The sequence below is a fragment of the Myxocyprinus asiaticus genome, chromosome 27 (genome assembly GCF_019703515.2).
Source record: "Myxocyprinus asiaticus isolate MX2 ecotype Aquarium Trade chromosome 27, UBuf_Myxa_2, whole genome shotgun sequence".
Classification (NCBI taxonomy): Eukaryota; Metazoa; Chordata; class Actinopteri; order Cypriniformes; family Catostomidae; genus Myxocyprinus; species Myxocyprinus asiaticus.
In genome coordinates, this window is record NC_059370.1 from 43,286,593 (window position 1) to 43,302,297 (window position 15,705).

Below are 15,705 nucleotides of genomic sequence, written 5' to 3' on the forward strand. Positions count from 1 at the left end.
AATCCCTGAAGTGTCCGTGTGCGTCTTGCAGAAGCTGCCGCAGAAGAGATAAACAAATAATAATAATTGATATTTGCTTGAGCGGCAGCCACGTTGGTCTGCAATCAGTCTGAAATCTTTAAATACCAATCAAAGAAAATTTCATTGAGCTCTTCTTTAACCACAAAAACATGGAGAATAATAATTTTGAGCCATAAATTTAACAGAATTGTCCTTCAAATGTGTCAGAGGTATAGGCTAAAAAAAGACGTGCATAAGTTACCTGGTGGTTTACAATAAAAATAAAATAAAATAATCATTTAAAATAAAAACGTCATTACCAACTAAATTCATCTCGTAACATGAAGTTTAGATTCATACACAAACTCTGTCATCGAATAATATATTTATTGTATAGTCTATAATTAAATTATAAACAAAATATTTCACTGCCCAAAATATCCTAATATTTTATTGTGCATGGTTGAATGTTGTGAATGTTGGACAAATGCTGTAAAAGAATGTATTTTAAGCAGCTCGTCAATGCTTTGAAAATATTCAATCAATAATAAATAGGTGCTGTTTATCTGTTTAGAGTTGCTGTCTGCTTTAGCAATAACGCTTTTCCACCCAACTGTTTAAAAAGTTACACAGTTAATTCATCAAGTTATTATGGACCAGTTCAAGCTGACAACACTGCGTGGACCACAAGAGACCACAGAAGCCGACATGTGTAGATACATTACACCTAAAAAGACATAATATCCAATATTAATACTATTTTTATGTATTTTTATTTCAATATGCTGTTTTTAGTAAACTGAGAGACATGATGTGGGTGACTTGACTCAATGAAGTTATTGATTTTAAGTTTTTAACCATGACGAAACTGCAATGCAAGCACAGTCTTGGCTGCACAAACAGCACATGCAATTTTACCGGTTGTCAGGTCCCGTGTCGTGTGAAACTTGTTTAGATTCTATTACATTGGATACATACCCGTCTTTATGTTTTCGTCGTGCCAGCCACCTCGGTAGTCGATGTTATACAGTAGTATCTGTAGTAACATTCAAGCGTATTGGTTGACTGATGAGTGTGCTTGTGCACATGCTTATGTGTGTGTGTGTGCTTGCTTAAACACAGTGAAACAACTCTGGCTACGTCTACGACTTCAGGGGCTAATACAGCTGCATGCAGAGATGTGTTCATTCATTTCTGTTTTGTTATCTATTTATCTATTTAATTGCATAACACATGTCATGGACTCAGCTGAACTTTGAAAAATATCCCGAGTCCCAAAGGCTTGAGTCCGAGTCAAGTCCGAGTAAAAATGCATCCAAGACCGTGACAAGTCCAAGTCCATTAAAATTGGACTCGTGACTCAGACTCGAGTCCGAGTCCAAACTCAAATATCCCAACTCTAGAGACCTTCATATAAAAAATAAAATGAAATCTGTTTGTTTAAAAGGCGTCATGACATGCCTTTTTTCTTATTATTTTAATATGTTCCTTGTTTATCACTTATAATATCAATAAAGTTTTTTGCACAAAATAAACAAACAGTCATATAACAGTAAAACATTATGATTTTCCACCCTCATTCTGACCCTCTGTCAAAAACACTTGGTTTTTGTGCTGAAAGACGTATTTTTTGCAGCTTGGTTTCAACAAATTCTCTTTTTGCAGTGCTGAGGAAGTTTTGAGTTCTAAAACTTACAGTATGTTTATATATATATATATATATATATATATATATATATATATATATATAGTACAATGACCTCTTATACTGTATGTCAAAAGATCAAGGAAAATTTGATTCCTCATGTCATGACCCCTTTAACGAAAATCAACCCCTGGGACGTGAAGTTGAAGAAACACCCTTATCTAGGCATTATATTGGCCATCAACCTTTGAGATACTTGCATTGGCCATTAATCGTTCACTAATTTTTTTTATTCTTACGATACTGCACGCTACTTTCTTTACAGCATTTATTTAGTTCAGAACATCTTTCATTTACATTTACATGTGTGCATTTGTCATGCTCATAGCATGCATGTAATAGTTCACATTGCTGGTGTTGTGATATGTATGTTTCTCTCTGTGTGTTGTCAGTGGTCTGAAGAGCAGTGCACCCCTCAACTGGACTTTCAGACGCCACAGTCTCAACGGCAGCTCAAAGAATCGCTCTACGACACCATCATCAGCTACTTTGATAAGGGCAAGGTCAATACACATCTAAATATATTCAAAACCCTGACATTTAATCTTAGAACTCAACTTTGATTGCCAGATCCCTGCTGTCATTAATCCTCAAGAAATGTTGTATACTTTCTTGCAAGTCTTACTGGAAAGAACATGCATTACCTGCGTTTGCTGTGAAAATCAATTTAAGATGATTTACGACACAGAAAACAAGACAATTTATATGTATTACAAAAATATTCTGCATTTTTAAGAATGTGACACTGTGGTTTTGATAAAACGATGGCATGTTAGTACTGGATATTGACTTCATGATTGTTTAAAGAGTCTATCTACATCTGTAAAAACTCTAAACAGTGTTAATGTTGTTTGGGTGTTGTTGTGTGTTTTGTGCTGTTCTTGGTCTATGTCTGTCAGATGTGGGAAGAGGCCATCACTCTGTGTAAGGAGTTAGCTGATCAGTTTGAGATGGAGGTGTTTGATTACGAGCTACTTGGACAAAAACTGGTAATGCATGCAAACACACACACACACACACACACACACACACACACACACACACAGTAAACAACAATGCTGTTAAAACTGAAAACCTTTAAAGTTCTAATAGTCGGGGCCCTGGGTAGTTCAGCGAGTACTGACGCTGACTACCACACCTGGAGTTGCGAGTTTGAATCCAGGGCGTACTGAGTGACTCCAGTCAGGTCTCCTAAGCAACCAAATTGGCCCGGTTGCTAGGGAGGGTAGAGTCACATGGGGTAACCTCCTTGTGATCACGATTAGTGGTTCTCGCTCTCAATGGGGCGTGTGGTAAGTTGTGCGTGGATCGTGGAGAGTAGCATGAGTCTCCACATGCTGTGAGTCTCCGCGGTGTCATGCACAACGAGTCACGTGATAAGATGCGCGGATTGACGTCTCAGAAGCGGAGGCAACTGAGACTTGTCCTCCGCCACCTGGATTGAGGTGAGTAACCACACCACCACGAGGACCTCCTAAGTAGTGGGAACTGGGCATTCCAAATTAGGGAGAAAAGGGGATTAAAAAAGTTCTTATAGTCACTTATAAGTCAGTCTTATGTCAATAAATTGTCATCTCTTTCTTTCTTTGCAGAATCAGCAGGCCAAGTTTTACGAGAATATCATGAAAATCCTGCGGCCCAAACCAGATTACTTCGCTGTGGGATATTACGGCTGCGGCTTCCCTCAGTTCCTCAGGGTCAGTGTGTGTGTGTGTGTGTGTGTGTGTGTGTGGTTATACTTTGGGGATAAAATTGTCCTTTTTTTATATCCGTAACTCCCTAAAATAATACTTTAATTCTTTAAATATCAAATTTACTGAATGCTTTATGTATGATATATAAACTCAATTATTCAAAAATTACATTTATAGTTCATGTATTCTTTTAGCAGACACTTTGATCAAAATGACAAAATGTTGAAAGCAGAACATAGACTACATGAGTCAGTCATGTTAAAGTGCCTTCTAAAGGACTAAATGGAAATGTAGCTACAGTAAATGCTGAATAAGTTTTATTGCATTTGATACTTTGTGCTCTCTATCAGAGAACCTGATATTTCAGGAAATGAAAGCAGATTTAATTTATTTTCTCAGCTTATACTAAAACTTTTCTAACTTATATTGTATTGTGAATTACAACATGTTTGTTTAATCGTTTATTACATCAGAATAAAGTGTTTATTCATCGTGGAAAAGAGTATGAGCGGCGTGAAGATTTCCAGAGTCATTTGATGAGTCAGTTTCCCAGTGCTGTGAGACTCAACATCACCACAATGCCCGCAGATGACATTAAAAACTCAAACATGCAGTGTATCCAACAGATGATAATATATACACATAAACACTCATTAAACACGCACAGTTTTTAATCACAGTTTGGGTTGTTATGCATTGAATGCAAGACCTATCCTTTTGTAAAATTTAAATTTTAGCTAGGACATGTACATGTATATACTCTCTTCAACACAATTACATGTGCATTATCCAACTATTATCTATTTGTATTGTATTGGTTTGACTGATAAAGTGCATTTAGTGTTTTTCTTTTTCATGCATATAAATGTAATAGTGTAGCTCTTGATACAAATTCAAATGTATCAAGTAAAGACACATACTCAGTAACACTGTAATAACTACATGGTATAAAGGATTTATAAAGCATTAGTTTATGGTTTATTCAGTATTTATAAATCATTGTTCCTACATTGTTAATACATTAATTGGGTATTTACACATAGTTTGTCATTTATTTATATTTCCTGTTGCAAACAATGTTTTGTTATTTGAAAAGTTCATCTATAAGCAATTTGATAATGGTTTTTTTTCCCCTTAGTAAACAATTTGTTAACCATACATAACTAATATACTTCAGTTGATGCAAACCAGTGGTAAAGAGTTGTTTATGAGAAGAACATTAAGAAGGCACAAATCCATAATTAATAAAGAAACTATGGTAACCTTTAAAATAAGGTTACATTTATTAACTTTAGTTAACAACATTAGTTATGAACTAACAATGGACAACAGCATTTATTAATCTTGGTAAATGTTTATTTCAATATATACTAAAACATTTTTTTAATCAAAAGTTGTATTTGTTAACATTAGTTAATGCACTACAAACTTACATGAACTAACAATGAACAGTTGAGTCTTCATTAACTAACATTAACAAAGATGAATAAATACTGTAAACTTAATGTTGATAATTTTTAGTTCATGATACCTAATGCATTAAGTAATCTTAACAAATGTAATCTTATTATAAAGTGCTACCGAAATGATTTATACATTTACATATGCAATGAATCGGGCATATATTAATGCTTAATTAATGTGTTTATAACTGTTTTAGCAACACTTACTATTAAAACAAGTGAGAACCTTTTATATATATGCTTAATTAAACATTTATTAATGATCTATTACTCTGAACAGTTGAGATGGTTATGTCATGTTCAACATCCTTACTAAACAGTTATTTATTAAGGATGGAAAATCATTATCAAACTGCTTATACATAAACTTATTAAACAATAATAAATTGTTTGCTACAGTAAATATTCAGATATGAGTACCATACTCTTTGTATGAATCCTATTAATGTACTGTATTAATAATGCATGAACAATCATTTATAAATGATTAATTAACTATAAACTAATGCTTTACAGATACTTTGTTCCGTGTGATACACCGTGTTACCACATACTCTTGTTAATATGTTTTATACTGTATGTAAATGATTCATCAGTTGTTCTTAACCAGTCTGGATCAGATATCCAGTGTTTTACTGTCCAGCCTGTTCTTGAGATCCCGCCACGTCTCAGGAATAAATCCGTTCCGGACCAGATCATCAAGTCAGTTTGCAGCTCATCCACCAATCAGAACACCTCAAAAACAACATACATTTGACTATTCACATTTAAAGCTTCATCAGCCATATCACAATCATGTCGATGTCCTGTAAACATCCAGTTATCTTTATTTGCATGTCTGTTTTCTCCTATCTGGTGAATTTGTAGTTTCTACAAGTCAAACTATGTTCAGCGATTCCAGTATTCCAGACCTGTGAGGAGAGGAAAAGTCGATCCTGACAATGAGTTTGCTGTGAGTCCTACACACAAATATGTACCTATATGTGAATCTCGCACTGACTGATTATATTTGTTACAGTCTAACCTAATTTTTTACAGACACCTTTTGCCATTTTTAGTTATTATTTTTAGATATGATATTATATTATAAAATATAGAGCACTTTGCAAGAGCTTTATGCAGTTGTAAAAAATGTATAGTGAGAATGTTTTAAAAAAACAATGCCATAATTTTCTAAAATCAGTTAACTTCATACAAAGTGCAGTAAACATAAAAACATAAAAAAATAAAAAAAAATATAAAAAAAAAAAAAACAATATTTGCAAACCAGAGGATGAATTCAGCTGTTTCTGGAGACTCCATGGTCTCTTTCTTCTCACACAATAATGATAAAAACAATTTAATCAACTCAAATTAGTATTTTTATTTTTTATTTATTTGCTTAGTGGTCATGTAATAAGCAGGATCATGAGCAGTCAGATATATTGCTTTTTAAATAGTATATTTGTGTATTTGTGTTTTTATCCTCGATGGACCTTTTATTACTAGTTATTATTTTACCTTGGCCCTCACGAGTATAGCGAAGCAAGTACGCAAACTCCCACATACTTGATCATTTGCTAACTGTGTTCTGTTTCATGAAGAGTTTATTTTCTTACTGATTTCTCTCTCTTCAGTCTATGTGGATTGAGCGAACCACATTCATAACTGCGTATAAACTACCAGGAATTCTACGCTGGTTTGAGGCCATAAGCATGACGCATGTGAGTTACTTTCTTTCTCATTTAACCTTCATTTGTTATTTTTACTTGAATAAAGAGACTAGTGCTTGCCACTCCAGCTGTATACTGTAAGTAGATATATAAATTAATGTATTGATTTGTCATTGTTCCTCCCAGGGCAGACATATGTTTATGATATGATACTTTCTCTTTTTAAGATGACGGTAAGTCCACTGGAGAACGCTGTTGAGACGATGGGACAAACTAATGAGAAAATCCTCACGATGATCAACCAGTACCAGAATGACGACACTTTACCCATAAACCCCCTTTCCATGTTGCTCAGTGGCATTGTGGATCCCGCCGTCATGGGCGGCTTCACCAAATATGAGAAGGTCAGCGAGACTGTATGTGTATGTGAGAGAGAGAGAAAGGGAGAGAGAGAAAAAACAAAGAAACGGTAATAGTACAGAGTTAGGGCTGTCAATTTAACACATTAATTAAGTGCGATTCATTTTATGAAAAATAACAAGTTACAATTTTTTGCATAATCATGCCCCCGATCCATACGCAAGTTCCGTTATAAAAAACATCTATGTCCCACCTTGATGTCTTTACAAATGTATGGCAGTAGGGGGCAGTCAGCGCAGCAGCAAACTGGGATATATCACGTTTATTTCTGCGATTAATAGTTTAAAAATAGTTTAACGTGCGTGAGAGACCAAGCATGTGTGTGATAGAGACTGAACAGCAGCTAGAGAAAATAATAGTTTTGAGATATTTAACTTCAGAAAATTCAACTTGAGCATTCATGTTTTTTATCTGTATGTGTAATAATGCATTGGCAATGTACATTTCAGTTTCTCTTGCCAATACGTTTTGATATGAAATGAATCTGCCCATTTGATCCTGTTATTAAAAAAAAAGTCCACTGGAAAATGCCAGAAGATTTTGCCCATCTTTTAAGTACATCATGTCTTTTACTTTACTTTACTTTACTTTACTTATTGTCCACTGACATGGACATTTTTCTTTGGCTTCTCACCACAATACAAAAACACACAATAATCACACATAAGATCTGCTTGAGACCCAATTAAAAGTAATATATTGTAATGCACAAAATCTCATTCACAAATGATCACAACTGCATAACCAAATAAAATAAAATGGAACAAACAATCATTACACTCCTCCACTGAGCAGTCTAACAGTCCTTAGTCCCATGTTTCCATACCAGGTCATAATATTAAACATTAAAACACTCTCCAGATGACTTTTATCTACCATTTCCAAAACTGATTGGTCAACATTAAATCCCTTTAATCTTCGCATGAGATACAATCTTTGGCTTGCTTTCTTAAAAATATTGACTGTATTCACACAATAATTCAACGTTGTGTCAAAAATACTAGTCTAATTTAACTCTATATTAACATTTTAACATGTTCATATTAAAATAATTAAAATAAAGGATGACAAAACTATTTCTTGCAAGTTCTTTGAGACAAAGTATAAATTAAATATATTCATGATTATATTTTAATGTTTTTTTAATGCACCATCTACCATGATTAATCGCGATTAATCACATAAATTGCCGATGTATTAGTTAAACATGTTTAATCCATTTGCAGCCTTATATATTATATTTATAGTTATTTTAATTATTGTATACTAAATTATTTTTATTTGGGTGGCTTTTCTCAGTGAATATTGAAATGCGATTAATTCGATTAATCGGCACATCATGTAATTAACATTTCATTTCATTGACATGTAATTAACATTACATTTTTTAATCGATTGACAGCCCTATACAGACTAGTTTTAGATGTGACACTTTTTCCTTCTTGTCTCTGCAGGCATTCTTCACAGATGAATATACACAAGAACATTCAGATGACCAAGACAAACTGATGAGACTCAAAGACCTCATTGCATGGCAGGTCAATAAACAAATGTACTTTTCATGTATTCACACCAGAGATATATGGTAATAAGCCTAGTCTTTAGACTGTAAATCTTGAATGAAGGTTTTTGTATGAACCCCCCAGTGAGACGCAAGGGGGTGCTAGGGGGTCCACGAAAAATTTCAAAAAAATTACTGCTTTCAAGAGACTGGCCGAAAATCATGTGGTTAATTGTGATTATGTTATTCTATTGACAGCCATACATTTTAACAGTAATACATTAAAACAAATCTACATTCTGCTTAGTTTTGTGCAAAAAATATTTCTTAGTTCTAAGTGTTTATCTCGCCTTCCTTGCAATGTACATGCTTTCAAGAATATTGTACTTGTACAGCATAAAGCACTGTACAAATACGTATTTTATTTTAACTGAAAACTTTTCACTTCAGGTTTATATATGTTGGGCCTCATGTATTCAGATAGAAGACAAAGGCAGGCCTAACACAGTCGTATAAACATTCCTCAAGCCCCCATCTTCCAAGTCGTAAATCTTACGGATAAAAATCGCGCCAAAATCAAACAAAGGTAGTCCAAAACAGACTACAAATCCATGAAGCCTTGCTCACTAAAAGATCGAACTCTCAACTCCTATTGGATGAGGCACACGACAGAACGTCCCTCAAACCATGACATCATCAGGAGTTGAAATATCTCTGAAATGCTTCCGTGAGTTGCTTCCAGCGACTTTGTTTGCAGCGTGTGGACGCAGCTCTTCGCTGCTCTCCGGTGCATCCTCGTGGCACAAGGAAGTAACATCTGACTTGAAACTGTAGCCATACAATCTCCATCTCGCTGGACGAGTTGAGATTACTCTGTGTTCAACCGAACACTCTAACGGATCTGAAGGAGACCGCCGAGCAATTCGCATCTTCATCCGTTTGCCTACAGAAGTGAAGAGATTAAAGATTTCTCTTCCATCTTCAATCAAGTCGACATTTCTGAGTTCTCCGCCAGCCCGCCGAGAATCAACAGCCGTGCCGCCCGCTGACAGAGCGAGGAAACGGCCTCCCGTCATCACACGAGCCTCAAGGAACCGGGTCAAAGTTAAAGGATGGAGGAAAACACATTCTACCTGTGTCCTCATGCGATTCAAGTAAGAGGTTTACGTCTGGGCAGAGATAGAATATTATAGTGTGTTATTCTGTTTCAAGGTTTTTGCTTGTACAGTTTACGGACTGACATGTCCGCTAATTATTAATACTCAGGGTATTAATTATCACAAATTTGATTTGCTGTATTGTGGTCCAACCAAATTGGATTATTGTGCAATTTTGCCATCGCGGGTGAGACAGCAACTGAGTTCATCCATTAAAGAGTCAAATAACGCGGGACTGTTTCCGAGCCGTCCACCGCGTCTCTGAGTGATAAACTAACAGCTGCTTTCTCTCCCACGATCACGAAATCGGCTTTAGGGCTGTCACTTCTCTCTCTTGTACTAACCACACACACACACACACACACACACACACACACACACACACACTGTCACACACACACACCTTACGTGTTATAGGATTATTTTTATTTCCATATCTAATCGTATCACTGTTTAGTTTGTAGTTGGAAGTTGGAAGTTTATTGACTGCATTGTATTAATTATTAATTGATATTACTGCATAAATAAACTTTGTTTATATTACAAAGAGAAGTGTTTTGGTTTGTTCTGCATACACCTGTGTCATGCTGACGGGATGTCAGTGCTCGGATTCAAGCCTTCATTCATTGTTTTTTTTTCTCGAAAATCAATTTTCTTCGGATGTTGATTTTCCTAAGAAAACAATCTAATATTGAGACTGTTTTACTATCTGGTTATTAGTCCCTGATTCCAGGGTGGTGCCCCGTCAATGTTAATCCTTATTAATATTCTATTGATTTTTGTTAATTGATAATTATCTTTGATGGTTGTGGAATTTGAATGATCAGTAAGCTAGTGTTAATTTTAATTAATGTTTCATCGATGTTAATGATTAGTGATTATCTTTGATAATTGTTGATTTTAAAGGATTAAAAAAGCTAACATTGATTCTCATCAATGTTCTATTGATTTTAATAATTAATAATTATCTTTGATAATTATTAATTATTTCTAATAACCAAACCCGCTCCTAAACGTAGCACACTACATTTACTGGAGCCCCATATGAGTTAGATTCAATTAATTAATTTAAATATTTATAAGAAATAATTATTATTTCTGATAGTAACACTGATCTAAACAACCAGTAAAGCCCTACATATATCTAATTTTATACTGATTTTGTGTCATAAAAATATATGCTGTCAACTTAGTACATAGTAAATATTTTCTAGATAAAATGTAATAACTTATTTTGTCTTTAGTGCTATAACAATATAAAAGCTAATTATTCAGTTTTGCAAGCATGTTGTCTTTATACAGTAATATCATACTTGCTTTTTTCACACAGTATAAATGTGTCTTTATACATTTAAATAAATAGCTGGGGGTCCTTGCAAGGGGATCATCATATTTGGGGGTCCTTGGCATCAAAAGATTGAAAACCCCTGGGCAAATAAACTTAATTCAAGATATCAGAAACCAAGTCCTAATGTCTTATGCAGTTTTGGTTTTTAGGTTAATGCATGTTGTTTAAAGGATATTTTTGGTAAACAATACAAAAATACTGATGAAGAAAGTGATTTTTTTTGCAGTGCTTTTTTCAGGTTCACTTCACCCCTGTCAGAGGTGTTTTGTTTGTTTCTCACCCGGTTAGGATACTCTTTGAACAGTTTTAAACTGTACGAGTGTTTGACTCCCTGTAGATCCCATTATTGGGAAGAGGAATCAGTCTGCATGGCAAGAGAGTGACCGATGACCTTCGACCTTTCCACGAGCGCATGGAGGAATGCTTCAAACAGCTGAAGAAGAAGGTGGAGAAGGAGTATGGAGTCAGAGAACTGGTAAGAACGAGAGAACGTGAGCAGGAGTTCACATGACAGAAGGGTGTTTGAGTACAAATACAAACTTCTATTCTCTCGTCTCTCGCTTTTAGCTGGATATGGACGAGAGACGATCCACACGTCCACGCTCTACTCTTCACTCCGTTCGACAATCCATCTGCTCATTGGCTGGATCAGAATGTGGAACACCCACTAAGACACACCCAGATAGGTAACCATACCCACATACACAATCATAGCCACACCCATTACAGCACATTGAGCTATTTCTGACCATGCAACAAATAGCGTACTACCATTCTACTTACTATTTCTGAAGTATGCAGTAAGTATACTATGCATAGTATGCAAATTTGACCAACATGATTTTCAAATGCAATTATGATTTAATTAAATTAATTATTAACATGCAATGTAGTGACGTGACAGCAATGTAGCATAAAAACTGGAAACATACTGTTTTCAATATTTATCATTGCATCTCCAAAATGCATGTTTAAAATAATGTCTTTAAGAAATAGGAGGTGCAGTAGACAGGAAATAGCACACTAGTTTTCCACAACTAACTAAACACAGCCTCTCTGTCTCTCTGTAGTGTGTCTTTGGACGGTGGCGTTTCGCCCTCCCCGTCCATCATCCCTCGTTCCAGTGGAAATATCAGTGTGATGGATGAGAGCGGTGTTGAAGTGGAGGTGAGTATTCACAAGCATTCTGATTGGAGGAGATGATGTTCTTCAGTCCAACAGGAAGTGACCACTGTTTCAACCAACCAGTCACAGAAACGGTAAAAAGGAGCAATGATTGCAGAACTCCCATATGACATTGTGTGATGTTTTACTTTTCTTCCATGTGAAATTGAGGAAATCCAAGAAGAAGACGAAGCCAGGACGTGGCAGCATGATCTTCATCAGTGAGGAGAAAGAGAGGAGCGGCGACCTTGACAAACGAGTGAGAAAGATAATAATTATATACTGTATGTTGGGAGATATGCAAAAATAAAGGAGTAGTTCAGTACAAAAATTAATTCAGGACTAAATTTTGTAAAGACTGAACAATGTTTTTTTTCATTTATTTATTTATTTATTTATTTGTTTTGTATTTATGTTTAATGATCTGTTAATATTTTATTAAGTAATTTTATATTTTATACAAATTTTATAAATTTTTCAGGTGGCTTTTATTCCATTGTGGAATAAAAACATTATGGTTATTTAATATTATAATTGTTATTATTTCAAAACTAAGCTGAGCAGACATCAACATAATGACAAAGGAGGAAAAAGAAAGAAAAAGTGTCAAAAACTAAAAGAAATGCAATTTATTTTTTTAAATAAAATGCATTATTTTTGTAAACCAAAGTTTGGTCATTCCAAGGTTTTCTAATAAATTAAATAAGTTTAATGGCATTCTTATTCTTCATAAAACTCAATTAATTAAAAAAACTAATATACTTCATTCAAAAACCTATTGATAACAGGTTGGGTCTTAATACATTTCTATGCACATATTATGTATAAAAATTCAGCTATTATTTAAAGGTGCACTCAGTATTTTTTCCCCATTTAAAAAGTTTTACTCCTAAAGAAAGATATTGTAATTTTGAAACATATATAAAATCATGAGCGCTCACATGAGATGAGGACTCTAGTCATATCAGTAAGCTTATAAAAGCTGTTTTATTCTACATGGGGCAGGGGCGCCCTCATGGGGGCTGCCATTTTAGAATCACATGACCAGCTGAATACTACTCGCTTAATCTTAGTATCCGTCTTGTTATTGGACACTTTCACTCTTGGAAGTGTAAGTCCAAGATAACATGAGTGAAAAGTTACTGAGTTCACCTTTAATATCATGGTAATTATTATTGTCACTCTGCTCCTTGTTGCCCTCAAGCTGTCTAAGAATCAAGAGTTTTGCAGTGACACCAACCTGTCAGAACCCAGTGAGAGGAGTGATGGTCTGGCCAACATCAACTCCAGATCCCTGCCCATTATTACAGGTACAACACATTCTTTTTATATCATGGTGAGGACCTCCCATTTAGTTCTATTGTTCCTAAATTAATCTAATTGAAACAACTGATTTCTATACCTACTGTAAACCTTTGCCATATTTACATGTAAAATAAGACTTTATTTTGTCTCTGTATGAAGCTGATATTGTTGTGGGGACCACAGTGTAGGTTCTCATGCTGCATTATCAGCGTGGGAACCAATAAGTCCACACACACACACACACACACACGCATTTAATTTCACAGAGTGACATCTCATTCCACACTAACTAGTCTCTCGTCCAATCATCAGGTCCGGCTCTGTCAGTAGCCAATGGCAGTGGGGAGGCGGAGTCATCAGCTCGCTCCAAGCGTGACAGTAAGATTGTATCTGTGTGTTTGCCATCTGACCGGACGGGTGACCGTCGATCTAAAGGAGTCATAAACCTGCTCTTTAAATCTAAGGTAACACACACACATGCACATTTTTGTTTCCCATCATGTACTGCATGAACATACAGTGGGGTGCAAAAGTCTGAGAGCACATAAAAAATCTGGGGTGTTTATAATTTTAACCAAGTTGTACATTATTTCATTAACTTTAATCTTCCTTTCAACATACGTGTGTGTTTGTGTGTGTGTGTTTCAGAGTTCCAAATCTGATGAAAGCAAACCATCGTCTTCCCCCTCTGATGGCATGTCCACTCGTTTTTAAATCTCTCTCTTTAGATATTTTTATTTCCAATATTTTCAAAATCTCTCAATTTCTGCATCCATTTCTACCGTTACAGGTTTTATTTCATTTTTAACAAGCAGAACTGCTTTAGAAAGCTTATTAAAGTTGAAAGTGGCGTGCTGAACTCCACTGTGAATTGTAGTTAGTAGAAAATGAGCTTTGATTTAATTGAATGTGTTTGAAAAGAAGTCATGAATCAATGGAACTTCTAAATGTGCCTTAAAATGAGATCTGCTTTAAATGTGATGGATATTCTTACAATAAAGTAATTTGGAATTTTGAAATGTGAAATTTGGACAATGTATCCTTACAAAAGTACACAACTGTATAATTTACCCAAGTTGTTACAAAACTTGTATGATGCTCTTTCGTCTACAGAACACAAAGGAGATGTTTTGCGGAACTTGATTAGAGATTTTTTCCATAAATTGAAAGCATACACCACATACCAGGGATGTAAAGGAAAACATCGTAAAAAAATTGGGCTTTTATTCCATAGTGATTATAGTTATTTATTGATTTATTTTTTATAACACTAAGACAAACATCTCAACTAGTATTGACGCTGACTACCACACCTGGAGTCACGAGTTTGAATCCAGGACGTGCTGAGTGACTCCAGCCAGGTCTCCTAAGCAACCAAATTGGCCCGGTTGCTAGGAAGGGTAGAGTCACATGGGGTAACCTCCTCGTGGTCGCTATAATGTGGTTCTCGCTCTCAGTGGGGCGCGTGGTGAGTTGTGCGTGGAAGCCACGGAGAATAGCGTGAAGCCTCCACATGCACTATGTCTCCGTGGTAACACGATCAACAAGCCATGTTATAAGATGCGCAGATTGACATCTCAGACGCGGAGGCAACTGAGATTTGTCCTCCACCACCCGGATTGAGGCGAGTCACTACGCCACCATGAGAATTGGGCATTCCAAATTGGGGAGAAAAGGAGAGAGAGAAAAAAAAGGAGGAAAAAGTACAAAAAAGAGTGAAAAAAATAGAAAAAAATAATAAAATACATTATTTTTTAAAGAAATACAGAAATAATTAAAAGAATAACTAAATACAGATATTGTAAAAAATACATTTCTATAAAATGTAATACAGATAAAAATAAAAACCTTGCAGAAATGAAAAAAAAAAGGAGTTCTTTAATACAAAAATTAATTCAGGACGAAATGTAAGGCTTGAAAAAATTTAAGGATTGAAAACACTTATTTATGTTTAATGATTTGATTATATTTTATTAAATATGTTTATATTTTATGATGATATAAGCATTTTTGGTCTTTTAGTCCATGGTGATTATGGTTATTTATTTATTTATTTATTCAAAACATGTCCATTTCAAATATACAACAAACAAGGCACCAAAGATAAACATCTCAACTATACTGAGCTGACATCAATATAATGACAAAGGAGGAAAAAGAAAGAAAAAGAGTGAAAAAAATAGATTTTTTATACACACAGGAGATGCTTTGAAGAACTTGTTGAAGAGCTTTTTTTCCATAAATTGAAAGCATACACCACATACCAGGGCGATAAAGGAAAACATCATAAAAGCAC

At 35.0% G+C, this 15,705-nt stretch overlaps 1 protein-coding gene across 2 annotated transcripts in view; it reads left to right on the forward strand.

Annotated features, from left to right (window-relative positions):
• The window catches only part of LOC127418064 (dedicator of cytokinesis protein 2-like), a 161,177-nt gene extending 146,792 nt beyond the window's left edge, over nt 1–14,385 (forward strand). The window contains exons 37-52 of one of the 2 annotated variants that reach the window (XM_051658421.1): nt 2,098–2,208; nt 2,605–2,694; nt 3,298–3,402; nt 3,873–4,014; nt 5,483–5,564; nt 5,730–5,814; nt 6,479–6,565; nt 6,742–6,918; nt 8,389–8,472; nt 11,278–11,415; nt 11,508–11,626; nt 12,011–12,101; nt 12,223–12,363; nt 13,309–13,414; nt 13,722–13,873; nt 14,058–14,385. In XM_051658421.1, the coding sequence (XP_051514381.1) occupies nt 2,098–2,208; nt 2,605–2,694; nt 3,298–3,402; nt 3,873–4,014; nt 5,483–5,564; nt 5,730–5,814; nt 6,479–6,565; nt 6,742–6,918; nt 8,389–8,472; nt 11,278–11,415; nt 11,508–11,626; nt 12,011–12,101; nt 12,223–12,363; nt 13,309–13,414; nt 13,722–13,873; nt 14,058–14,123 (1,776 nt within the window). In that variant the 3' untranslated portion in view covers nt 14,124–14,385. Of the gene's footprint in view, nt 1–2,097; nt 2,209–2,604; nt 2,695–3,297; nt 3,403–3,872; nt 4,015–5,482; nt 5,565–5,729; nt 5,815–6,478; nt 6,566–6,741; nt 6,919–8,388; nt 8,473–8,885; nt 9,974–11,277; nt 11,416–11,507; nt 11,627–12,010; nt 12,102–12,222; nt 12,364–13,308; nt 13,415–13,721; nt 13,874–14,057 lie in introns of those variants that run through there. The other variant, XM_051658420.1, reaches the window with a different exon arrangement.
• Nucleotides 14,386–15,705: the final 1,320 nt, after the last annotated feature.